The following is a 27,737-nucleotide window of genomic DNA, read 5'->3' as shown; positions in this document are numbered from 1 at the left end:
AGGGCCTGTGAAAACAGGGCATGTGGGCACAAACTACACCTTGTCACGCTACAGGTCATATCTCAGTACTGGAACAGAATATTTCCATTCTGTAACCTATATCATAAAGCCAACTAAATGCTGGCTAAGAGCTGAAAATTGCATTTTCATAGCATAATGGTAGGAAAAGTTATGAGTGGTGAATATTTGAAAAACTAGGCAAAAATCAAGTGCCCACATGCAGGCCCAGTCACATATAAGCCTGAATTCAAGTTTTTGGAAAATCTAATCATTTAATGAAATTTCTACCCAGGGGATGCTTCAATAACTCTACAATTTGATTTCAATGAAGAATAGGTAACACAATTCTGTAAGACAATCTTAATACTGTATCAATGGATTCAGGTTATTATTGACAACTGCATGCATGTGCATGTACACTGGATATGATCATGTGTCTAATTATCTTTACTTTTTTCTTTTCATGGACTGAGATCAAGAGCAGCTACCTATAGCTATCAACTAAGGATTTGTCAGAAATAGACCTGGTGACATCATTGAACACAGTATATATTGTGTTAACCATGGTCAGCAAATTCGATCAAGCACGTTTCTTTATTTGTACATGTTATTCCATACTTTTGCTACTGTACTTTATCACAAAATCTGTGTATTTTGGGCATGTTTGGATCACTCTCCATAAATCTCACTTCAAAATTCTTCCAACATCAATGCATGGAAGCACTAAAAAGAGTAATATATTGCATTGTGCATGGCAATTCAAATGCAGAAATAATGAGCTGCAAGTCTAGCAGCTTGATAAAAATATTTAGAATTGTCTATTGCTATAGTACGTGATGTAAATCATTATTGTGACCTTATGATATTATTATTGTATGCCATCATGATATGCATTAGAAGGCTCACAATTCAATTCAGACCAGATTTAACATTGGCCCAACTTCCATGCACACAAAATAAAACTCCGGCATGTTTATACCAGAGATCGATTGCTGGCCTAATACACTATCATATTCCACCCCATTTTTTATCAGAACTTGCAAGTCTGGTTTCTGCAGCAGCTTTTCTCAGACTCTGTGAAAACCACAAATGAAGGTTTAGTGCCACTGAATGGTCATCACTTTCAATTGTTGGAATGGTGTAGTGAGCTGTGAGGTCTACAGAGTTGGCCAGTTGTGTTCTCCTTCATTAGGGAGTGATTTGAGTGGAAGGTCTATGGAGAACCCAAATTGGACCTCTGGATTCCAATTGTCTTCAGTCTTGCTCAATTTTATACACTGTAACAACCCCAATGACAACCCACCACCAATATCATTACCACCTGTAATTACTTCCCACACAATAAACCTGGGCATCTTTGTGCATTAGAAACTTAATTATACACCCACACATTAAAATGTTGGTGATTTGCACAGCTATAGCTTTATGAAGTTACTATACACAATGACTACTACTTAATATTGCCATATCTTCAGCTGAAGCATTGTGCATTAAAACTCACATTTTATTTTTTCAATACAAGATTAATAATTATTAGACAAAAGTCTATGCGTGGTTTATGACTTCCTGCATTACTATATAGACCTTTCCTCATAGCTATGGATTCAATGTTTTGCTTTGTAATAATGTTTCCTTTAAATGTTTCCTGCTAAGGAACCCACACATGTGCACATCCTCTTATCCTTTGCATTGATTTAGTGATCGAACTATATACCAAAACTCAACTGTGTAGTACAATAAGTTTGACTATTGTAACAGTGCTATAATACTGTATGTAGCAAATGGTGGCACAGATTACTGTATCCTCTGAATTAGGATGCTTGGACGCATGATTCATATGTAGCACACACTAAACTGATAACGCGTTTGTTGCTATGTAATATGCTGGGCTGCTTATATAAAAGTATGTGCATGCTATTATAACTAATGTTGTATAGCATTATGCTGTCATGGCCATGCAGGCACCATATTGCATAGTATAACTTTTTAAAACCAGCCAACAATTGATAGGGGATTTCGATCTACCTATATTGGTACAGTATGTGGGTTGTCTGTCTGTTATGATGTCAGTGATATTTTCCTTCAACATTTCTTGTGAAAGAATCTGTGCCTGTGCATGCACTGAGACAGTTTATCTTCATTCATGCATAGTCCAGGTAAATCTTTGAACTAATTAAGGTATGGGCATGTATAAAGCAAATAAATCATTATAATTAGCTCACTACATGTGATTTATTTTGATGCATTATCTTGATCAAAAATGAATAATATTATTATTATTGACTGTGTATTAATACACTATATAGTTGTGGTTTTGCTTTGGTGTCATTTTAATATTCACACAATCAACAATTGAACATAAATTAATGTGACCGAATTTTGGAAAATCACCCATATGGGTGTGCATGAAATTATCAGAATTTTCATGTTTAGTGGGCTGCTACTATTAGTAGGACATAGTTTTAAAAATTTTCTAGTACTTTAAGGTATTGAAAATGGCTTACAATCATTTACAAGTAGATTTACACTATAAAGCTTGTTATTTTATCATTAAATATTTTAAGTGTCAAATGCACCCATATGGTTGATTTTCCAAAATTCGGTCACAAATAATTAATTTTATCTACAAAGAAAGCAATTTGAGAATATATTTTCCTTCTGGATTAATAAAAGTGCTTATCATAATAATACAGTGTGTAGGCTCAAATTCAGTAAATTAAGTGTCGATGAAACTTAATTCTCCCACCAATGACACTATGAACTGTAGCTTTATTTACATAGTAATAATCCACTGGCAATTACCAAAACTTTAGAACAATTTGCCAATGTAGCTACAATAGATTTTCTAAAATATCTTTGATAGTAAATTCTGCTATGGAATCGTTTTAACAAAATAAATAATTTTGATAGTGACTATACCTTAGTGCTCTGATCTAGCTAGCTACTTTGCCTAATTTTGTATTACATATGCACAGCTATAGCTATATGTGCATGGCTATATGCCAGTGCAAATACTGGTAGATTGACCCACAGAATCATGTTACATTGTCTATGACTATAGCTCACACACTATTTGACTGTACATGATTCTGTAAAGTGATCAATCAAAAGCTATCAAAATTAAAATCCAGATTATACAATTGTATGTTGAATGAATATAGCAGTCAGGCAGTGTGGAGAATTGTTGTTTTATAGCTATGCAATGTCAGACATGAAAATTCATTGCCAGTGTTTAGAGAGCTGTATGCACATGGATGCAGAAGAAGCTGGCCACTAGGAGCTGGAGATGCGTGTACCACATGAGTACACACATAGCTATAAGCGAGGTAGCTAGCTACAGCTACCTCGCTTAAAAAATAAAATAAATAATTATATATAAATTAACTGAAATAAAAAAAAGCTAGCTACAGCGGAACTAAAAAACTTTGCGTGAGCTATAGTATAGCTACATCTTGCGTATATAGTATATATCATAGTAATTTGTATCGCTATCTATATAACACAAGACATAATTATATTCGATCTTTCCTAGCCCACTCATTACCGTGCGCAGCTCATAGCATTTCCTGACTCGGCTGGTAGCTATAAAACAGTGTAAGTATATCAAGCTGCTTAGTTTATCTAGAAGTAGCTATAGCGTGTTGCTATCGTGTGTCCAGCTATCTAGCTAGCTATACACGAAATGGGACAGAATGAAACTACGCTCAACTTTCCGATCGTGGTGAGCAATTATTATGTAGCTAGCTATAGCTATATATTTTATTTATTTAGCTATTTATTAAGGCTTTACAGCACAAGTGCTGAAGGTCTGTAGGACACCTGGTCCTATAGCCTGTCCAAAGTCGTTACAGAAAGTGTGTTATTATAATATAAGTATCTACTAAATGGGGTTTAACCCCCAAAAAGCCATGGTGAAATACGTAAGACAACTGTAAGATGTGAAATCAAAATTAGCGGCCAAGAAATGGCTGTGATTGTAAGTAAGCTTAAATGCCAAAATTCAGTTTAACTTTTTGTATAGTCTCTTGCAGGCTCTGCATGCATAGTAGCTCAGTTTGTACCTTTGTTCTCAGTGTATATAGCTAGAACAATGTTTTTGGGAACAGTGAGTGTCTATGTTCAACCCGTTATACAGCAGTACCAATCAAGAACTGCTCAGTTGAAAAGCACCTCTGCTATCAAAATAGCCACTATTTTTCAGTAGAGCCATAGATTCATCATTGTCAAATTGGGAAGAGAATTACGGACAGCACGGATAGCCGCCTCAAGACCACCTGGGATACCAGCACCCACTTGACCATAAGGTAGGAAAAACTGAGTCAGACTGGCAAGGCGACGGAGATACGCGTTATGAAGGGAAGCCATCACGTGCTATCGCCAAATCGACACTTTTCGCTGTCAACAAAGATGAATGGGACACAAAGGAAGACACTGGTAAGTCCATGAAGAATGCATTATACGTACTGCGGCATGCCAAAGGCACCTCTCAGGCCGAAGCGACGTCGAACAGCGAAAAAAATCAAGCCTGAAGCCAAAAGCCTTAGCCGTTCGTCGATTTACGCTTGTCTGAAGGCATCATTCAGTTAGCTACTCGGTCAGTCACTAGAAAAAACCATACAATTTTCACAAAATAGCTTCTGTGGGTTTCAATTTTACCCAAAATTATTTGATAATTAACCTGACCATTTAACAAATCTGAGATATTACAATTAGCTAATGTCAGGAAAAAAATGAATAATTAAATAGTTATTGCTGAAAATTGAAGTGATTGGAGTACTCAAGAAAGTTGCTTCAAGGAAGATGAGCAGGAAGAGCAATAAAACACTTTAAATCACCACTTATTCTTGTGTGTATGAAAAATACAGCATTCAGTGGGTGTCTCAAGGTAAATACAGCACTTGCCATGGCTTCACCTCATGCTGTATTGTCCTCTCGAAATGCCTCTCATGCTGTACCGTATAGACTAAATATTTCAAGGGGCAAAGTTTTCAAGGTTAAGCAATGTGCTGAAAATAAAAGTTTTGTGGAGTATGCTAACACTCCAGATTATATGAAGGTCTAAATATTTCAATGACAAAATTTCACTGGTAACCCCCAAAACCATGATATCAACAAATATTTCCCCCTTGAAATATTTAAGTAGTACGGTATTTTCTGTACACATGTGCAGCGGTACTTTAACTATAACATGCTTTGGCTGTTTCTCCTCATGTAGTAAAGAAAAATGGCACTGCCAACTGTATTGATGCTAAATCATTTAATAAAAGCAAAGTTTAGAGATAGCATGGGATCTCATAGTTCATAGCCATAGATTTTAGAGGCACTAAATGCCTCTAAAATCTAAGATATAGCTGTAAGCTGTGGTTATTTGGGGATTGAGTATATACAGTAACTCAGTACAGAACTTTACTTCCAATCACACGCAAAAAGTTTTATATCAATTTTATTTTTCTTTTCATTATTAGTTATATGCATAGATTTAGAGACACATAGTGCAACACAGGCCTCTAAAATCTATACTATGGTTTCTTGGGCTGCATACACTGTTAAAAATAAAGAGTAACCACCACTCTGAAGAGTTCCTAGTGTAGGGAGGATTTAACACCACATGGAGAGTAACTAACACACTGAAAAGAATAACCATTGCTCTGAAGAGTAAGTGACACCACCTTCAGAGCATGTGTTACTCCCAGGGGCGGATCTAGGGGGGGGGGGCTTTGGGGGCTGAAGCCCCCCCCTTCATATTTAGGCTTTACTTGATCAATATGCTGAGTATTATAATGAAATTTTGTCTTAGGCATAATTATATGATCACTAATAATACAAATACTCATAAAACCACCTTATAAACATCTTTCCAAGGTATTTTATGCAACAAGGACCCGGATCAGCATTGTAGGTTTACAAGATCGAGATACTCTAATAGAGCAGTCAGCTAACTACTCTAATAAAACATTCACTGGAAACATGTAGTTGGTTCTGTTATGGAATTTTCCAAATCTGCCTGCACCTATACATGCAATGAAGTGAATTGGTCTGTTTAAAAGGCTTCATTCATCTACTTGTGTAGTTAATATGTATGGCAATACTTAATTCAGGTTCACAATTTCCATTGAAAATGCTCTCAGATTCAATCTTGTATTGTTCAAATTTCAAAAATTTCCACTTTCAAAATTATTATTCTAACATGCACCTATTCAGTGTTGTGCAATTGTGAGAGGGGTGCATCATGTACTTGGTTGTCTGTACCTACCCAAACTTTTCCATTAGCAAAATGCTTCAGAGAGCCATACCTATAATCTAAAGGCAGTATATAAAATATCTACAGGCAGAAAATATTATGAAATGTCTCCAAATTGCAGTGTTTTAGCATCTATTTTTCAAATTTTCCTGGGCATGCCCCCAGACCCCCCCTAATTCCAGCATGCTTCTCTATCTCTACCCAAGAGATTAGTACCTTGAGTTAGCCCCCCCCCCCCCCCCCCCCCCCCTTTATAAATCCTAGATCCGCCCCTGACTCCACAGTTACTCCTTTAGAGTAATGGTTACTCTCCAGGGGTGTTAAATCCTCCCTACAGTGGGAACTCCTTGATAGTTGTGGTTACTCTTCATTTTAACAGTGTATTAGTGACGTTATAGTGTGTAAATTAATTGGGATATTACACTTCATGGAGTAGTGCATTTATGAAAGATTCATATAACCCTGTGCGTATCATATTTTACTACAGAATGGTGCCAAATTAGCGTTGGATGTAATACGTGGAGCTGTTGATCTACCTGAAGCTAGAACTTCTGCTGGCGCTACTGAAGTAAGATACTGTTAAAGTTATTATGGTGACAATACCATTTGTAATTTTCAATGTAGCTATTACGGTACATTTGAACATAATTATATATCGCAACTTTCGAATCATCTTGTCTATCTGTTATATGCTCTCTGTGCACAAGCATAATGCATGATGCTCTACACATTATGTATCTTTGTCTTTTCAGTGGAACAATGGCTCAAAGAGGGAGCCTGTATTCCGCGGAATATGGAATAGCGGAATAACGGAATAGCAGAATTACGGAATAATCGAAAATCACATTTTAAATATTTTGTTATTGTTTATAGCCTCTATAACGTTTTAATATACATTCCTCACCTCGTAGAGAACGCAATCACGATGGCACCGATCCTCGGGGCGATCTTAGGATATGTACAAAGATATTCACTCTAGAACAATCTAACTAAGCTAAACTACTGTTAAATACACTTCACTACACAATCGCTAGGAAACTAGACGTTCTTTGTGCTATACTTGCTCATACCAGCTGTCAGCAGTTACCTAGTTAGCAGCTAGCTAGCTAGCTAACTGGCCGAATAGTTTAGGACAAAACAATCCACCCCCTAGGTAGCTACCCTGCATGCATGGAATAATCTGACCTTGCTTATAACTCTGTTACCATTTCCTAAAGTGTTTCAAATAAATTCGGAGAATAATACTGCTTTCAGCTCCCAACATCAGAGCTCCAACCTCGGCTCTAACACTTCGTATATAACTCTAATAAATTCGGGCAATTACTCGTGTGTGACAGCTGGTATGAGTAAGTATAGCACAAAAAACTTCTAGTTTTCTAGCGATCATGTAGTGAAGTGTATTTGATGGTAGTTTAGCTTGGTTAGATTGTTCTAGAGTGAATATCTTTGTACATATCCTATTTAAAGATCGCCCCGAGGATCGGTGCCATCGTGTTTGTGTTCTCTACGAGGTGAGGAATGTATATTAAAACGTTATAGAGGCTATAAACAATAACAAAATATTTAGAATGTGATTTTCGGTTATTCCGTAATTCTGCTATTCCTTTTTTCTGTAAAGGGGGTGGCGGCGCGTCTTCGCCGCGACACCTCTATATGAATCCACTGTAAACTAGACTCAATAGACTCTTAATATGATGACACACATCAAAACAACAATTCTGAGCCTAATATTACAATAACAATCCGAGTTGTGAATAAATGTCCTGCCTAGTACAATCATTACACTACTAACACCTGGGACGGCATGGTCAGTCACGTTCCCCCGTCTCTGGATCGCGTGACTTCCCTACATTCCGCTATTCCATATTCCGCGGAATACAGCCTCCCGGCTCAAAGAGTGTATGATATGCCATTCTAAAGGGAATTTGTATATTTTTGGTGACAAAATAATGTAAAAGCAAATCTCTCAAACGATTGACACAAAAGGCAGCATAGCAATTTATCTGCCATTAATAACTACACCTCTTTGCTCCCTATACATCCATTAATCAATATTACAACAGAACCATCTTTATTTGAATCTATTTTGGTCCCAGTCAAGGATTAGCTTCTTGTGAGATTTCCTCCATTTCCACACACTACTGGACGTTAATTTTGTTATGAAGATCCAATAAAAGAATGTTCAACCTGTGAAAAGAAAAGTGCAGTTTTCATGGGTGGCCTGAATGAAATTTTATATCATGAGAGTTTGTAATACTCTAATGGCTGCAATAGGATTACCATATCATTTAAATGATGAACTGATCAATAGTAAAGTAAACTTGCAGCATAGTCAATTAAGTGTGTGTGTGGTGAAATTAAGGCAGCTTATGAAAAATAACCACAACTGATCAGAATGAGATTGTGACTTCAAACAAAATTAATGTTAAACAATTAGCTAAATCTTTTCTTAGATAAGACTTACAATGTGTTAATAATGTAAATAACACTTCTAGCTAAATGTATCAAAAATGGTCAAAATTTAATGTAAAACTGGCTTTAAGCTAAATTCCAAACTGTGTAAAATATTAATGTTACTGGAGGTGCATTTTTGTACTAAGTTTGATGCTTTTCTACTTATCGCAATACATTATTACTTTATGCACTATGCCACTTTTCTGTATTTCCTGTAATTAAGGCAATTATCTCTTTTACTCAACGCAATCCATTGTCCACTAGTACACTGTAAAATACCCCCATAGCTATGTGCTAATGATTTAATTATACAAATGGACCATGTTAAGGGCCAACTAACACTCACAACCCTTTCATTGAAAGCTATATGAATGCAATTGGTATCATAGGCGGCGGAAAGGGGGAGGGGGGGGGCTAGGGGGCTTAGTCCCCCCTCAGAATGATATCACACCGAAATTATCTTTCTTGGAGTGGGGCTGAAAACCGTGATAAAGATCGAGATACTCTAATAGAGCAGTCACTCTAATAAAGTGGTCAGTGTGTAGCGAGCTATGTAAGGATTTTTATGTAGTTTATCAGCTAGAAATGGTAGCTGGTGAGGTGGAAAGCTCTTGTCAGTTGGTTGTGACCTTTTTTTTTTTTTTGGTCTCACCTTACCAAACTATAGAAATAAGTCTGGGTCAGCCCAGCCCCCCCTCATATCAACTACTTGCTCCGCCGCTGATTGGTATTAAATAGGTGCACCTACGTAAATAACCACTGCTCAGTGATTTATGATTGTAAGATTTCTTTCAAGTTGTACTGGAATTGCAATTCAAATTAAACATTAAAGGATCAGCAATCTGCATGCAGCATAAGCTGTAAACATTGTTTGAATCCCTCATGTGATTCATGCTTACATGCTATACTATGTGATCCCATAACTCAAATAAACTTCATGCTTTTATGCTGATTATGTTGCTTTTTTGTTTTGTGTTACAGGTACTGGGACAGGGAGTTAGAGTACAACCAAGAGCAGAGGAAGAACTTTTAAATAAAGGTACAGCAGTTGTAATATTACTGGTCAATGTTATGTGACCTGATTTTGAAAAACTTACCTTTTGGGCTCATAAACAAGTTTGTAAAATAACACCAGCATGAGATGGCTACTCTATCTGGCTGCCAATTTTACATTATTAAATCTTTCCAGGCCTGCTTTCTGGAGACAGACTTCTGTATAGGCATATCAAAGCCCACACATTACACTAGAGGACCTGGGAAGGCACAGGGGTGACTTGAGACTATTTTATTGGTATGGAGTGTCTGGAAAACTTATGAAAATGTAAAAAGTGTGTATTTTGTATCATTGTAGTCCATCTAGAACTCACAGGGACTGTTACAGTAATTTGGTATGAAGCTCTTTCCATTACAACTCTCATCCATTTGGTACCCCGGGTATTGCCCACCCCACCACTCACCACCATCCTCCATTCCATCTCTCACCCCACTCCACTCCAGGGCCGCCCAGAGAAATTAAGGGGCCCAGGGCATAGTGTTAAAGTGGGGCCCCAGGGGCAAGGAGGTTTCCATTCTGAATCATAACTTCACCCAAGCTGTAAGTTGAAGACCAAAAAAAGAAAAAAAAAAGGTCATTACATGCTAACAATGACAATAGCTACCCCTCACCAACCATATCTCCTTGTTTACAAACTTGCTACACTGCTCCTCTGAAGAATACTGTGACTGTTCTATTAGAGTATTTAGATCTGACTGCTCTATTAGAGTATATCGATCTTTTAAACAGGTATTCAAGGGGCCCGGGGAAAAATACCCCAGTTGCCCCCCCCCCCCGTGGGTGGCCCTGTCCACTCCCACCACCCACTTCTTTGTGAGGAATTGTTGTCTAGCAATACTTGCACTGGGAATTGTAGAGCCTGCTTCTATGTATTGTAGTACTCTAGATAGTCTGAAAGGCCATCGATGTCATAATAGCTTAAGCCACTCAGTATACATTAATGGAGATCTCTGCATGTTATACACTTTGTTGCCTTTTCTGAGATTTTGCTGTCTCCTTGTCTTGATCTACAAGAAAGCATGGACCCAGATATTGTTTCCATATTCTAGTCTTGGTTGAAAATTGCCTTGTAAAGGGGAAAACTTATGATATCAAGACTTGAGAAAGACTTCTTGATTAGCCTAATCATTCTGTTTGCTTTCCTTACTACATCAACACAATTTTTGGTGAAACCGGCTTTAGCTGCTTGTCTATGGTAATCTTTCTACTGAGTAACAGACTCAAGTAGGGCTCCATTAATAATAGTAAATACAGATTTCCAGGTCCTAAATGCAACACCTTACTCTTGGATAGTAACCATTTAACAAACCATTCGTATAAGCAATTTATGTCATTCTGAAGAATCTCTTGGTTGTGTAAACTATTAACAAACCTGTAAACCTTAATACTGTAGATTTTTATATTTTTGTATCAAGACACAATGGTGTGGGCACACAAGAGATAAGTGTGTATTTTATAAAAGCCAAGCAAGAAAATGCTCATACCCTCAATAGTACATGAATGAAAATTAACCATTTTTATGTACACTCAAGTATCATTAGTTGTTACACTTTAAAAGGCTTTACGCAATTCCATAAGTTTTTCAAAATACCTATACTTGATGCACTTAAGGAGCTTCTATTGTCAGTCTAATTGGTTGACACTATTCAAAAATATATTAATTTCCTGACATATCATGAATAATGAATGAGTTATGTAATTTCCATGAGATCAGTTTCCAGAAATTCTAATCTCACAAAATATTAATGTGCAAAATTCTTAAAGGAGTTGTATAGGAATTGTCATAATTTTACAAGTACACAGAAAAATTTGGAATTTTCAACTAGAGTAAGGACCATAGTACATTGATAAAAAGTACTGAAACAAGTTGGAGTAGTGCACGATATTAAATCACAGTAAAACAATAAGAAGTGTTATATCCCTACTGTGCTCAAGATACCATAATGGAAATACACAGTAGGGATATAACACCTCTTATTGTTTTACTGTGATTTAATATCGTGCACTACTCCAACTTGTTTCAGTACTTTTTATCAATGTACTATGGTCCCTACTGTACTTTTTGTAGTTACTGGATTGATTGCAGATGCACTTCTCATAATATGGCTAGCTGGTCAGCAGCATGTTCTCCAAGGATTCACCAAAATTACACCATCAGGCTATTGAACGTCCCTCTGAAATACTTGGCTACTATTTCTTCTTAATTGTTATCTGCTTCTCATATGAAAGCAACAATTCTGATGGTGGTAGACAGCAATGGTCTGTCAGTGCCTTCGCTAAATCTCTGTATTTTTTCTAACCAGGTGTTGCTGGGGCTACAAGGCTATTTATTACTTGAGTAAGCAGTTTGTAGGCTTTAATTTGTACCAATGGTAGAGAGATAGACAAGCACACTTTTCCATTTGTCCTCCTTGCCATTGGCTATCATGTATTATAAATGTTCAACAACTGTTTTCCTTCTTCCTGGCCTTCCTGATATATATACTCCCACTTGTCCCAAAAGCCACTATCCTTATCACCAGATGTTATAGATTTGGACTGATCATTAATAATAATTCACAATCAACCTACAACGGCAAGTAAAACAAGTCCCAACCAAATAGCTTCTCTACACACTATTACATCACTTAAAGTAGACTAGCATGAAACTGTCATCCATAATTGCATTACAATTAATTACTGTACAAAATCAATTGCAATAGAATAAAAAACAGTTTTTTACCATGTAGTAACCCTAAAAAGTAGGTAAACAAGACAGGTTGCCTATTAATATATAATTTAGTGGACACTCAATCTCTACTGTAATTCAGTCATAAGTGTAGATTGAAGTAAGGATAAAGTGTCCACTAGGCATTGGTAATCTCCATTGTCCATCTGGTACTTACATGTTCACTAGTATATAGCATATCTGCAGTCCTGTCTTGTTTCACTGCTTTTCATGGCTACAATTCATTAAAGTGTCTAATATTTCTTAGAAATGCCATGGAAGCATAATGTTTATTTATTTATTTACAATATCACTTACATACATGTAGTACTTAAATGGCTTCTGTGATTCTGTTATTTTATTAGTTGTTTTACAGTACAATTACCCATGTGATTTGGAAATAATTGCAGTCCTACATATGTATGGCAACCTAAATCCTATACGAATAACCTCTGCTATCTCTAAAAGCCATGTACCTAGTAAATACTATTCCTTGAATTAAGCAACTTTTTATAGAATTACACACAGCATGCTATTCAGTAGCTTTGTTTTGTTTTGTAGCAATGCATGTAGTAGCTACGTACATTAAAATTGAATGTAAAGAAAAGGTAACTATCAAGCAATGCATGACTACTTCAATGGAATTGATAAAGTAGAACTTACAGTATGTGTGGTGATAGCGCAAGCTAATTGGGATTTACGCTATTCAAGCAGCTGGTGAACAATGCTATGGCCCAATTTGTTCCTACCTCTACTCTGAAGACCAATAAATGCTCTTCTTGATGGAAAAGAGCATATATAGCTGAAGCGATCAAAGCTAAACATGCTGCCTTCTCGTAGAAATCAAAGTTAAACACTGACTATACAAACCATAAAACTAAACGTAATAAGGTTAAATCCACAAAGTTAGAGCTGCCTAAATGTTACATGAACAACCTGTTTGAAATAAATAATTTTCAGTCCAATCCAAAGCTTACTATTCCTATGCTCAGTCTAAACAAAAACTTAAGTCTAATATTGGCCCTTTAGAGAAGAGTGATGACTCTTTTTCTACCAGTGATGCAGAGGTTGCCAATGGTCTGAACCAATATTTTGGGTCAATATACCTCCTTTTAGATATGAGGAATCTACCTGTGATGTTAACATATCTGAGCCATGTATATATTACAGAAATTATATGCACTGAAAGATGATAAAGCCACTGGTGCAGACAGCATTCTTTCTTACATCCTCAAGACCACATATTTTCCTTTAACTCTGCCATACCATCAGTCCTTGACCAGTGGGGATCTCCTTAGTGATTGGAGAAAGACTAATGTAATCCCAGCTTTTAAGAAACCTTCTGGATTCAAGGCTACTAACTATAGACCAATTAGCCTGACTTCTACAGTAGTTAAAATTTTAGAATCCATCATTCACACAGAGTTGTTTAACTTGTGTATTGAAATCAACATTCTTAACCATCAATGACATGGTTATGCAATAAGTCTTGTTTACCAATAGCTTTCATCCTGCACAATTAAAATAAACATTGCAAAGTCAAGTGTGATGTGGTTCTGCTTTTAAACAACCCCAGCAGTATACATCAATGACATGCATTATTCCAAAGGAAGTTTCTACCTGTGCATGCAGATGCACTTTATTGATAACCTGGACTACACTCATACCACTGCTGTTTTTATAAGCTATCATATTACCTTTTTGGATTAATACCTATTGTAAGAGTCTATCATCTTCTATCATTACCTTGTTCTATCTCATATGGATTATGCACTACCTGTTTGGGGTACTGCATTATCTCAATATTCTGTCCAGCATTTAACAGCACTGGCGCAGGCTATTTGTATCACAATGTCACATTGCAAGTACAAGCATGTATAATGACATCACTGTTCTCTTGGTTGGTTGCCCATTATGTCCCAAATGAATTATCATTCACTTTGTGCTATGCACCATCAATTTTTCCATCCTCATAGCATCTCATTGGACCCTCCTATATTTTTTGGATCTCAGCATTATACAGAACTCTTTATCCTACACACTTTGCCATACTACAGAATTGTGCACTGTCCTTCACACCGATTCTGCAGTATTGTGTGTCAGTGTGGTGAAATAGTTTACCGCTCAATTTACTGTCAGGTCCAGTCCCAGCATTGATTCATGACCATCCTGTGTAGATAATTTGTTTGTTTTATGTTGTCCTTTTATTTTGAGTTATGTATGTTGATGTTTTTGTTACTTTGTATAATATATATATATATATCTAATCCAAAACAGCCATACTGTAAAAAAAGAGTGCGGCCCTCAAAAAAGGCTATGGTGAAAAAAGATGTGAAATCCAAGGTGGTGGCCAAGAAATGGCTGTGATGGTAGGTTAATGGTAAAAGTTTTAATAACGACAATTCAGGTGAATTTTGGTGCCGCTTGGTCAATTGGCACACAATTTACCTGAATTGTTGTTATTAAAATTTTTACCATTAACCTACCATCACAGCCATTTCTTGGCCGCCACCTTGGATTTCACATCTTTTTTCACCATAGTCTTTTGAGGGCCGCACTCTTTTTTACAGCTTGGCTGTTTTGCATTAGATTTCACTTCTTTTTGTATTTGTATACCCAAAGCCAGCCTATGGCTGGCTTTGGGACTTTCTTAACCTATCTTTTTTTCTTTACCACACGAAGAAGAAAAGATGAAGCAGATTTTAAATACTTTAAATATTTCTGATTTTATCAGTAAATGTACAAATAGTTACGTATAATATAATGCATATATTTATTACAGAACTCTCCATGGTGGTTTCTTTGTAACTGAACACTCTACAAGGTGATTTCTTCTAGCTGCTCTCTCTACAGGGTGAATTGTTTGTAGCTGAATGATCTACAAGGTAACTTCTTCTAGCTGAACTCTCTACATGGTGGTTTCTTTGTAGCTGAACTCTCTACAAGGTGACTTCTTCTAGCTGATCTTTCTACAGAGTGATTTGCTCGTAGCTGAACTCTCTACAAAGAAACTTCTTCTAACTGAGCTCTGTACAGGGTGAATTGTTTGTAGTTGAACTATCTACAAGGTAATTTCTTCTAGATGACAGGGTGATTTGTTTGTAGTTGAATTCTGTACAGATGATTTGTTTGCAGCTGAGCTCTTTACAGAATGGTTTCTTTGTAGCTGAACACCAACATTGGCTGGAATATGATAAACAGGCAAAGAGTTATGAGCGATTATTCACGAAAAATAACACCAATATGTTGTCACGCCTACAGGGTAAACCGCGTATGGGAAGAAGCTGAAAATCGGTGGGTGACTAGGTTAACTATTGAACCTCATACCTTTTGTAGTTTGAAAGAAATCGAGCTAAAAACCAGGAAGATACAGCGAAAAAACCAACAGTGTGTAACAATTACGCAATCGAGATTAGCTAATAAAAAAAACGACTACTTGTCACGCCTACCAGATAAACCGCTTGGGGTAATGCTTTGAAAATCACTGTACAGACGGAGTAATCATCTTAGAAAGGCTCTTCAATGGTGTAGAAAAATCAGACTTAAAGCCACGGAGTTATAACACGAAATCCAACTTGGTGTAGCAAGTGCGAGATTAGTCTCGCGAGGCCAGACCCTTTCCGCGCAGCCGCTTATCGATTGGAAATTATAAGCGTCGCGCTACAAGGGTCTGGAATAGTTCGTGAACATGAAATTTTTCGACACGTTATTGGTGACAATTAATTGACTGGGTAACACCTAAGATACAAAGGTACAGAATGCAACGTGTGTTCCCTTGAATCTTTAGTCTGTTCTGATCGGCAAATCCGCTTAAAGCCTTTCGCCTACTTTCCTGGCCTCGAGATGAACTGAGCTTGCTTGCCTTTATTCAGCCGTACTTGTTGAAGATTCAGTAGCAGGTAGAAGGCAAAACCCACACGGATCGATACTAGTCATCCCCAGAGGCCTTCTTCAGCTCTTCAGTAATCAGACTACTTTGGCGATTAAGGGATCGCGTGAGCCAATTTACACTCCCCAACCACTGGGGATTGTAGATATTTTTAAGTATGTGAACTATTCCAGACCCTTGTAGCGCGGCGCTTATAATTTCCAATCGATAAGCGGCTGCGCGGAAAGGGTCTGGCCACGCGAGACTAGTGCGAGATCGAGGTACTCTTAGAGCAGTCATCCTAATAGAGCAGTCACCCTGAAGAGAATTCAACAAATCAGCTACAAACAAGTCGCCCTGTAGAGAGATCAGCTACAAACAATCCACCCTGTAGAAAGATCAGCTAGAAGAAGTTACCTTGTAGGGAGTTCAACTACAGAAAGAGATAGTTCAGCTAGAAGAAATCACCTTGTAGAGTTCAGCTACAAAGAAACCACCATGTAGAGAGTTAGGCTACAAACAAATCGCCCTGTAGAGAGATCAGCTAGAAGAAGTTACCTTGTAGAGCCGAGGTACGCCTTTATACCCCCCTTCTGTGTGCCAAATTGCAAGGCAATCGGATATGGCGTTCGCGTTTTATAGCAATTTTTGTAAGAGTGCGAAAAGAGGAAGAAAAATAAGAAAAAAACGAAGAAACTAAGCCAATTTTTGAAGTCGCATATCTCGGGAACGCTTGAAGCGATTTTGCTCAAATTTGGAATGTGGAGTGCTGAAGTTGGAGGGCGTGTCCACAGCAAAAAATCGTCTTGTTTCATCAAGGCAGTACACAGCTACGGAGGTGCGAAAATTGCGTTTTCTTTCTTCCTGTCAATATACTCACGGGAGTTGCGAGCCGGTTTCTTGGGCCGCACGACGCACTACCGTGTGTCTTGATATATATGTATTAGTTTTTGTAAGCTTGTCCATGGAAGAAACTTGTGTATGTCAATTTACCAAATGTGACTTTAACGGGCTGCACAGAAAGGAAAGCATGTCTGCTAAAGTCAGACTGTTATATGTTTGGCAAAGTTATAAGACTGGCTTTTGCAGAGCCTCTATGGTGCTATGGCAGTACAATCAAACCTATTTTGCTCTCAAAGCAAACCAAAAGAGCTTTTAAAACACATTTATTGAAATTATCTGCTGACTGACTGACTGTCTGGCTGACTGACAGACTGACTTACTGAATGACGGACTTACTGCCTAGCTGGCTGACTGATAGATAAATTTTACTTTCAGATGCATATATAGCTCAATAATGGCTCACATACAGGTTTGATCTTTTAACAATATAGACATTGCTACTATTTGCTAGAATTGGTCATGGAAATAATTTCTCATTCTTTGTATTTCATTGTAACTTTCACACACCACTTGATACAGCTGAAGTACATAAGCAAATTATTATAATGAATGCAAACATGTACACATCACATGCTATAATACATGGGTTTTGATTTGATTGATTTGATTTTTTTGTTTAAACTCATGACATTCAGCATAGCCATTCTTCCATGCCAGAGTACATAAAGCACACAAGGACAAAGTACAAAACAAAGATCACACACACAAAAAAAATTTTATAACAAAAACAAAGCAACAAAAAAGGTAAATAATGAATTATACACATTAACTATTATTGGTCAAATGGTAAGACTTAATTTATGAGACAAACTCCCCATGCTTGCGGGGCACTTCAAATGGCAATTTATGGGTACATGTATAAGACTGTACAGAAAGAGCACAGAAGCACTTCAAGCACAGAAAATTATAAGGTAATTTACCAGTAATAAGTATCTATACCAAAAACAGTTGAGTTATGAAAAAGGGTGTGGCCTCCAAAATTGCTATGGTGAAAAGTGAGGGGTGCAGGATTCTGCTAAGGGGGGGGGGGGGAGCACACAGGTAGAAGTCACTCCACAGTGTGCGAAGCACACTCCACAAAATGTGAAGCATGAGCTTTCTAGGGGGGTCTGGGGACATGCCCCCAAGAAAATTTTGAAAATTTAACATTCTGAGATTAAATTTGGTGACAATTTTGACTGAAATTTCAAACACTGGAAAATCCTGAGTTAAAAACTAGAATTAGTATAAAGGCCTAGGCTGCACCCTAAGGAAATTTTGAAAAATGAACATTCTGAGATTGAATTTGGCAGCACTTTTGACTGAAATTTGTTGATAGTTCAAACACTGGAAGATACTGAGTTAAAAACCGGAATTAGTATAAAGGCCTAGGCTGCTCCCTAAAGAAATTTTGAAAAATGAACATTCTGAGATATTTGGTGACAATTTTGACTGAAATTTGTTGAAACTTTCAAACACTGGAAGATGCAGAATTAGTTTAAACTGCTCCCTAATGAAATTTTGAAAACTTAACATTGTGAGATTGTTTTGATTAAAATTTGTAAATGCTTATGAAACTTTAATGCTGGAGGCATGAATGCTACTGAGTACTAGCTAAAGTCTATAAAGAAATTTTTTTTAAATGACTTTTTGAGAAAGATTTTGTTGCTAATATTGGCTGAAATTAAGTTGAATTTTTAATTAGCATAAGGTCCATCACAAAAAATTTAAGCATTAAGATAGTCATTTGACGAGCAGCTGCATCTCCAGAAAATTTCTATAGTCACTAGGGTGTGGATAGAATCATTGACTCAATTTAGAACAGGTTTTTTAGTTGTTTAAAATGACAAACGGTGTTTATAATTATGTTACTCGTGACTGTTTTATTAGAGTAAATGACTGTTCTATTAGAGTATTTCGGTCTCTAATCGTAGAGAGTGCTCTATCCCACCTAGTTCTCCTTGTGCTATGTCAATGTAGGTACCGATTTGCTACAGACACATTTATTATATTACACATAGTCATAAACTGCATAAAAAATGTTTGAATTATGTCAAAGGTGCCTAGCTATGTTCAATGAGCAACACTATAAAAATTCTGAAGGGGAGTCCCCCCCCCCCCCCCCCCCGTATCTGCCCCTGAAAGTACTGTCAATTATTTTAAATATGACATTAATACACATCATTGCAGCCATTTCTTGGCCACTACCTTCAATTTCATAACTGTTCCCTCTGGCTATTTGGAGGTTGCATCCATTTTCCACAGTTGGCTAATTTGGAGGTTGCTCAATTTTTTTCACAGCTTGGTCATTTTTTGGTATAGCAGTATCACTTCTTTTTAAACTGTAAATCTCAAAACCAACCATAAGCTGGCTTGGGACTGACTTTTTACATGTTTTGTAGTAAGAAGAGATTTAATTTGAACTATTTTAGTTGTTAATTACAGATGTGATGAAATAGTATGTACCAAAAGAGTAACTTGCAATGTACAATAGCTTCTGCAGAACTCTTCACACAAAGTGACTTGTTTGTAACTTATCATTATATACTGGGCATAGCTGAACTCTCTACTAAGAGATTTGTAATAAATGTAGCTGAACTCTCTACAGGGTGACTTGCAATGTAGCATAACTCTCTTCTGGGTGACTTGTAGCTGAATTTCCACAGAATGATCTTGTTACATAGCTGACAAAGTAACTTCTAATGCAGCCACTTGAATGTAGCTACTGAATGTTGCTGATCTCTAGTAGGTGACTCGATGTAGTTGAACTCACTACTGGGTAGCTTATATACAATGTAGCCAAACTCTATACAGGGAAACTTGTAATCCAGCTCTATTAATATTGTTTAATTTGATTTTGATTTTATCCTACACTATTCAGCAATAACCATTCATCTGTAAAAGCTTCAAGCTGAGAAATAATTTCAACACAAAGTTATAAGGCTTTCATAGGCAGCTTTAGGATTATTGTGACTGGTTTCTGATCAGGAGCATACATAGCTATAGCATACTTTTGGTAAAGGCAAAAAAAGCTAACTGCTTGCTGAGAATATAACTATAGCTACATAGCTTGTTACACTGTTTCTCTGAATACTTTCACTGCTTTTTTTGAGTGATTGACTGTTCTATTAAAGTATCTCAATCTGATACAAAATATATTTTTAACTCCTTGAATACACTTGACTAGGTTTTGGAAACCTCAGCTGCCCCTCTGGAGCCATCTCTGGCTTTAAAACCTGTTTTTGGAGAGCCAGTGACATATAAGGCTGGTTTCTGGTCAATATTATTGAAAATGCAACTACTATAAGTATGACTGTACTCAGCCATAGTAGCTCTTGCCGTAATTATTTCATCTTATCTTCTGCAGAAAATATGGAATTGGCATACCAACTGGCTCTAAAACATGGAACAACATTCATTAAAGATTTAACAGTGTTGTTAATAGGAGCAGAAAACACTGGCAAGACTTCCCTTATTTCCTCATTCCTTGGCGAAAGGTTTGTAGAAAACCAGTTAGCAACCAATGGGGCTGAAACACAAATCTTGAAGGTCTATGCAAAAGGTTGGAAAAGAACTACTGATTCAGAAAAAACTTCCCACGTTTATGGTCAATTCATTCATGCAGTTAAAAATAGTGCAAAGGAAATTGCCAAAACACCAGTAAACGAATATGGTGATATACATGTATCTTCCCACATTCCTTTCATTATTGCTAACCCAAGTAATGAAGATCTGCCATTGTTAAGTGCACAAGATGTTAATGCAATGTCCAGCAACGACCTTCAGTATGATCGTGAAAGCTTGAATATCATTGCATGGGACTATGCTGGCCAAGTTATATTCCACAATACCCACTCTGTATTCATGTCAGAGAATGGAGTACCAATCATCACCTTCAATGCCTCTATGGAGCTAACGGATGAGATTAAACCACGTGAAGGTTCTCCTCTTCCTTCAGAATGCCGCACCAATATCTCAAGTATCCACTATTGGCTCAATACAGTTAATTCAATGCGTCCAGGAAACAAGTCTTCTCAAGAACCAATGGCACTGTTGGCTGGCACTCACATTGACCTACTTCACCATGACATTAAAGAAGCTCGCAAAATGGCAAAAAAGAAACTTCTACCACAACTTGAAATAGAGTTACGCAATAAACCTTTCCTTAAGCAATTAATTGGAAATGAAACAGGGATTATGGCCTACTTGGATAAGTATTGCTTTTTTGTCAGCAACAAATATCGAGATGAAGAATTAGAACGATTAAAATCCACAGTTGTAGATGTTGCTCCCTCTCTTAAGGAAAAGGAGCCAATCATTTACCTTAAAATTGAGCAAAGCCTTTTGCTTCACAAAGAACAGATAATAACAAGATCTGAGTTACATAATATAGCAATAAAATGTGGGTTTTCTGTATCTGAGAAAAGCTTAGAATTTGCAGGACTTTTAAGTTACCTCCATAGCAAGCGTTCTATCCTATACTTCAGTGAAATTGAGTTACTGAAAGACCTTGTCATACTTTCTCCTTACTGGCTTGCAAAGCTCTTCAGCTATGTGGTAACTGCTCATACTTATGCTACTGGTGGTGAACATGACAAGGCTTGGGAAAGGCTTAACAAGTATGGTATTCTTGGTGGAAATCTATTTGCCCATATGGTTCAAAAATTTATCTTAGATCACCCTAGTGCTGTAAAAATCAGTGCAGACCAAGTGTTGGAAATTTTACTTCGTTTCCACTTGATAGCCCGTACCACTACCAATGCTTGGTTTACTGAAGAAGGTTTTCCACCACCAGATGACTTTGGAGACACTTTCATTGTTCCTTCATTTATGCATCACGATGATGGGAAGAGTCCTCCCAACACAAAGAAAGAAAGAGTCATCTACTTCATATTTGATAGTGGCTTTGTCCCCACCAATCTTCTGAATCAGCTAATAGTCGAATGCATCAGCCGTAATGTAAGAATGGATAATCGTTTACTGTGGTGAGTACCATACTATAATTGTGTTACAATATAGTATAAGGATGCAATATTTAATATCTTATAGGATGAGACATTGCAAGGTGGGGCTACAGTTGGGTAACAGCCAGAAATACTACATCAGCCAATATGAGCTTGACCAAAGACAAGGTGTCCAGCTAACAATCACAGCTGATAACAATGAGACAAACAGTGTACAAGAGAGATGGGAACTGATCCAGTACATTGATCAACAGCTTCATGACATCATAACAGTGTTCATGCCAGCAGAGAAGAAACCAAAAAAATGCATCCCTTGTCCACATTGTACCAAAATCCACATTCTATTTGATGCCATTGGTACAACTATTTACTGTCCATTCAATGATGATAAGAAGGTGCCCATAAATTACTACACTGATCTGTTACTGGATAGTGAAACAGGTAAAGTGAATATGTACTTAGATTATAATTAAATTTAAGCAATAAATTTACTTTAAAAGAAAGAGAAATTTTGCTGAACAATGCACCCAATAAATATAATTACTGTACAAACCATGTCTGTGATATTGTACTTATATACAGTACTTATTATATACAGTACATCCTGAATCCAAACTGAGGGGGTTATGACATAATATCAACAGCAAATTTCTGATGACTGAGGATGAGGGGTGTATATAAGTGCAATACACCAAAGTATATCCATGGTACATTTTGATAATATATAGCATGCTTTGCATTTAACACGCGCTAAATGAAACACTAACACACAATAGGCACAGTCCAAAACTAACTTAGCAAATGAACTCACACATGATTTGCCCATTATTTGGCATAGTAGAAGGCTTCCTCTAGCAATTAATTTTGCTCACAACAGATGATATTTCTAGGCAATATAGAACTTGTCCATTCATACAGTATTTTTCATGTCATACCACAATTCTGAATAGGACTTGCATGAAAACTAACCAATAGGGGCCAGGCTTTTCAAATTCTTTCGAGTACACTGTTACAGTATCTGATTAGCTGTTATTCACATGATGTCACCAGTGGCAGGGCCACCCAGAGAAATTAATGGGGCCCAGGGCAATGAGTTAAAGTGGGGCCCCAGCCTAGCTGTAATTTGAAAACTTAAAAAATAATAGAATAAAAAAAGGTCATTAGATGCAGACAATGACTAGCTGCCCCTCAAACTACAGGGGGTGTATATCTCCTTATTTATATCTACATAGACTACATACATAGCTTGCTACACTGCTCCTCTAAAGAATACTGTGAACTGCTCTATTAGACTATATCTATGTTTTAAACAGGTATCCAAAGGGCCCCTTTCAGCCTTGTGGGTGTCCCTGACCAGTGGAAAAAGTTGTAAATATTGTCTTGCAATTTACTGCATCAACACAATTAATGTTAAGCTGCTGCTGCCCATCATTGAAGTCATGGGTATGTCTATAAAAATCCAGTGGGTGACTGACACCAGACATGGCACAGATTGTTAGCTTGCACTGGCTTAATGCATACTAGTGCCTGAAGCTGACTATCAGCCTACAAATATAGGCTTGATATACATTAGTGTTATGTGCCTCAAACCACAAGTGAGTACATATATACTAACCGCAGGTAAGTATATACAGTGGAACCTGTCTATAATGGTCACTATGAGACCAGATATATCTGGCTTTTATATACAGGTGGCTGTTAACCTGCATAAGGTGGTCAGCAGCATTTTAGTGGCTATGACCATTATAAATGAGTAATTATTATTAAGAGGCTCATGGCAACCTTAATGTTTAGTACAGAGGGGGCAAGGTCAGTTTGAATGTTGGTTATAGCTATTGAATACATTTAAGCAATGAAGCCTGATAGATTGTATAGCATTCATTGAAAGGCAGGAAGTGTGATAATTGTGCATTAATTAAAATGGTACCTGGTGCCAGACAGTTGGTTTAACAAGCCACCATAAAAGGTAGCGACTGCTATACAAAGGATGGAGTTATGTATACAGTGATTCATAGGCGAATTCTTGGTTGGCCGTTATATGCGTTAGACTGGTGACTGTGTAATGCAGACCACAATGCATACATTTTAATGGGAAAATACTTGGGACCTTGTGACCATGGCCGTTATGGTGACCGTTCAATCGAGGTGACCATAACACAGGTTCCACTGTATTTAATAGTTATACCATGGCCATGAGGGATTGTCTGATATATATGCTCAAGCCCAAGGCCCACAGGACTGAGGGCATGGGTACATATATCAGGCAAATCCCGAGAGGCCATGGTATAAGTATACACCACTCTGGTATGCTCACCTAATTGGTGAAGGAAGACAAACCTGCATTCACCACATTACTTTTATACACAGGTTTGCAAACATCAACTGTGGGTTTAAACTGTGGCCACAATAAGAAATAATTGTGCATTTCACTGGTTGTAGTGATACCATTTTAAACCAAATATCCACTTTGTGGATGAATAAAGTAACCTAAGGTGCTAAAATAAACACATATAGGTTTGGAATGTTTGAAGCATGCAATTGAAATGTACTGTGTAGAAAAACAATCCCCAAATTGCAAAAACGATAATTTAGTGATACCTAGTAACTGAATTATGCAATGCTGACTCACTCAATTCTTTTTGCTTCACAACAATGCCCCTAACTAAACCAACATGTTAAACTCAAACCCACAGTGCAAAACTTTAAGCAGCTTTATATAAATAATCAAAAGGAACTGCATCAGCATCAAAGGCAGTTGTGGTCAGGGCTATGTATATCATGATATCACCCTAACCACAGGGTGATATCTAGATATCACCCTGTGGTCAGGGAAATATGTGAAATATAAATATGTGGTTACCTTTGATTTGAGGTATCAAAGTGGTATATATATATACTCACTTGTTCCCAGGTACTGTAGGTATGTATGCTTGCCTGTGGTGTGAGGTCTAAATAATAGTTATACGGGCACAATGTGGAGTCTATGAAATTTATAAACCCGAAGGCCCGGGCTGTAGCGCACGAGCGAAGCGAGGGCGCTACTAAGGGCCTGAGGGTTTATAAATTTCATAGACTCCACATTGTGCCCGTATAACTGCTTTAGACTCTATTTCACATTACACTCAGATTACTTACCTCATCCATGGCTGTTTCTGCGGTAGGCTCGGCAAAAGCGGCTGGTTTTCTAATACGATAATACTAGCGCCATGGCAACTATGCGTCCTCACGTGACTAAATAATCGCGCTCGTTAAATCACTGCACGTGAACAACGCATAGCGATTGGACAAATCCGATTTTGAGCATATGTCATATTGTGCTTAAAGGCGTGGAGTATATTAGAAAACAAGGTGGAGTATATGAGATTTATTACCCACCCAAAACAGCCTAAATAGAGTCTAAATGCCAAATATATACTTAGTGGCTCATTTGAAGTTTCACATCATCACGGTACGTATATATATATACAGCAGATGTGTAATGTAACAAAGAGATTCCTGTGCCATCAAGATGTACAAATGCATCATTTTATTAGCAAGATATACTAACACAAAATGTAACCATGTGCGTCCAAACTACATCCATCACATAAAAGGCCATTTCACAATACTAATACTATTATGTATCTACACCCTGTAGCCCATAGTACAGTATATGCAAAGTCAATTAAAAGCTTAATTATGATGGAGCACAAATATAGCCATATTACATAGCACTAACAAAGACAAGGTACAAGCCATGAAATTTGAAAAAGCAGGCTTGCCCGAATGCAGTGTTCATGCATACAGTTACGTAAAGAATTGCTACACAACAGACTGAGGTGAAATACACTAAAATAGAAAAAAATTCATCTATTTTATTAGTAGAAATATGCAGTTCATGACTGTTGAATTCATCTTAGTGAAGCATTTAGTTTGGTTGCTACAAGTAGAAAACTTAGTAATTTTTACTTGTAGAATTCTTCAATTGCTTAATATATAATACTTGCACATTCAAATATGTAGTCAATTTTATTTTACAGGAGTTTGTTGCTCTTGCACTACTGTTCGAACAAAAATTATACAACAGTATGATCAGTTGACAAACTTACCAATTGATAACCTGTTACCACAGTTGGTTGCTAAGGGAGTGATTGACATCAATGATAAACAAGCAATTGACAATGAGACAAAAAATAGCAAGAAAATGATGTATTTGTTGGATAATGTCATAATATCTAGTTTAGCACTTGGCTTTCCACAAAAGTACAATTGGTTTGTTGCAGCTTTGAATGAAAATGATGATCTTATAGCAAGAGAGTTATCTGGAAGACTTCGTAAGTTTTTCCTAAATAGAAAATACCAGGGTGTAGGTAATGACCTGGAATTTTATAGGCCACCTCTGAATAATTTCTGAAAATGAAATATTGCCATACATTTTGAAAGATTGAAATTGGTGATAGAAAAATGTAACAAAAGTTTACAAAATTTTATGGAATTAACCAATTTTAGAATTGTTGAACTTTATGGGGAAGATGAACTGAACTGTGTCTTGAAAGATGAAATAATTATCAATAGTCATCTCTCTTTATCTTTGAAAGTTCATAGATGACTTCTTCTCCCTATTACCTACACCTTGGGAAATACTGTACAACACCACATTATTAAATGATTTACCACATCACACTGTACTGTAATAAGGCAATAAATACAAACATGTATAAATGTATATATTAATACAGTGTAGATAATTTAGACACATCAAAATAAATGGACCAACAGATGTAGTTAGTCTCATGCGTATGAATCAAATATCTCTATTACTGTGTATATAAAGGAGCTATATAGATCTGCATGATAAGGTTTGATTGGAAAATATCTCAAAGCACAATGTAGCTATAATAGATGTAATTTAATTGCACATGCTATAAATTAAGCATTTATTTCTTTACCATATAATTACCCATCAATTTCTATGTATGCACGTATGTTATTATACTGGGCAGCACATTGGTATACATGCAGTTAGCCCCATAGTGTGGTGTTTTTGTGCAGACTATTATATCAAATAACAAAATCAGCTTACATGTGAATCAGATGATAATTTCTTTTGTAGCATGTGCAGTGTCTTCAGTCACCACAGAGTAAGAAGAAGAGCACCATGATACCTGTATAATAAATTTACATAATAGTTTTAGTACACTGCAATAAAGTTTGCTATATTTGTACACATGCATATACTGTATTTTACATATTATTTTTCTGCACATTGTGTATAATATGCAAATATGATTCTAGGAGGTTCACTTGTTTCTTGAAACCAGCTGCAGTCAGCTTTAGTTAAAATCAAAAAAAATACAAGATTGAGGTACACAGTATAATAATTTAAAAGCCAAAACACAAAGAGATTATACTGATAGTTCAATCACCCCTCTAGTGGCTAAACGTGTTCAATCACCCCTCTAGTGGCTAAACGTCAATTTCCTTTGATCATAAAAATCACCCAAAATTGTTTCTACAGTTAATTCAAGCATGTTAAGAGCCTTTAAAATAATTATCAGTTTAACAATACTTTAAGTGTAGTAACTACA

General features: G+C 36.8%; 1 protein-coding gene across 2 annotated transcripts; it reads left to right on the top strand.

Annotated features, from left to right (window-relative positions):
• Positions 1-3,626: 3,626 nt before the first annotated feature.
• LOC136254124 (uncharacterized) lies at positions 3,627-27,443 on the top strand. 2 transcript variants are annotated; one of them, XM_066046799.1, is made up of 7 exons: positions 3,627-3,721; positions 6,729-6,809; positions 9,677-9,734; positions 20,574-22,191; positions 22,256-22,611; positions 26,190-26,483; positions 27,263-27,443. In XM_066046799.1, exons 1-7 carry the CDS (start codon positions 3,683-3,685, stop codon positions 27,292-27,294), a joined length of 2,478 nt encoding a protein of 825 aa, XP_065902871.1. In that variant the 5' UTR covers positions 3,627-3,682; the 3' UTR covers positions 27,295-27,443. The 2 variants fall into 2 exon arrangements, with proteins under 2 accessions (XP_065902871.1, XP_065902870.1); XM_066046798.1 differs by lacking the exon at positions 3,627-3,721 and adding an exon at positions 4,323-4,434.
• The last annotated feature ends 294 nt before the right edge of the window (positions 27,444-27,737 follow it).

The sequence above is a fragment of the Dysidea avara genome, chromosome 4 (genome assembly GCF_963678975.1).
Source record: "Dysidea avara chromosome 4, odDysAvar1.4, whole genome shotgun sequence".
Lineage (NCBI taxonomy): Eukaryota > Metazoa > Porifera > Demospongiae > Dictyoceratida > Dysideidae > Dysidea > Dysidea avara.
The sequence above is the reverse complement of the archived record's forward strand: the minus strand, read 5'-3'. Positions and strand labels throughout refer to the sequence as shown.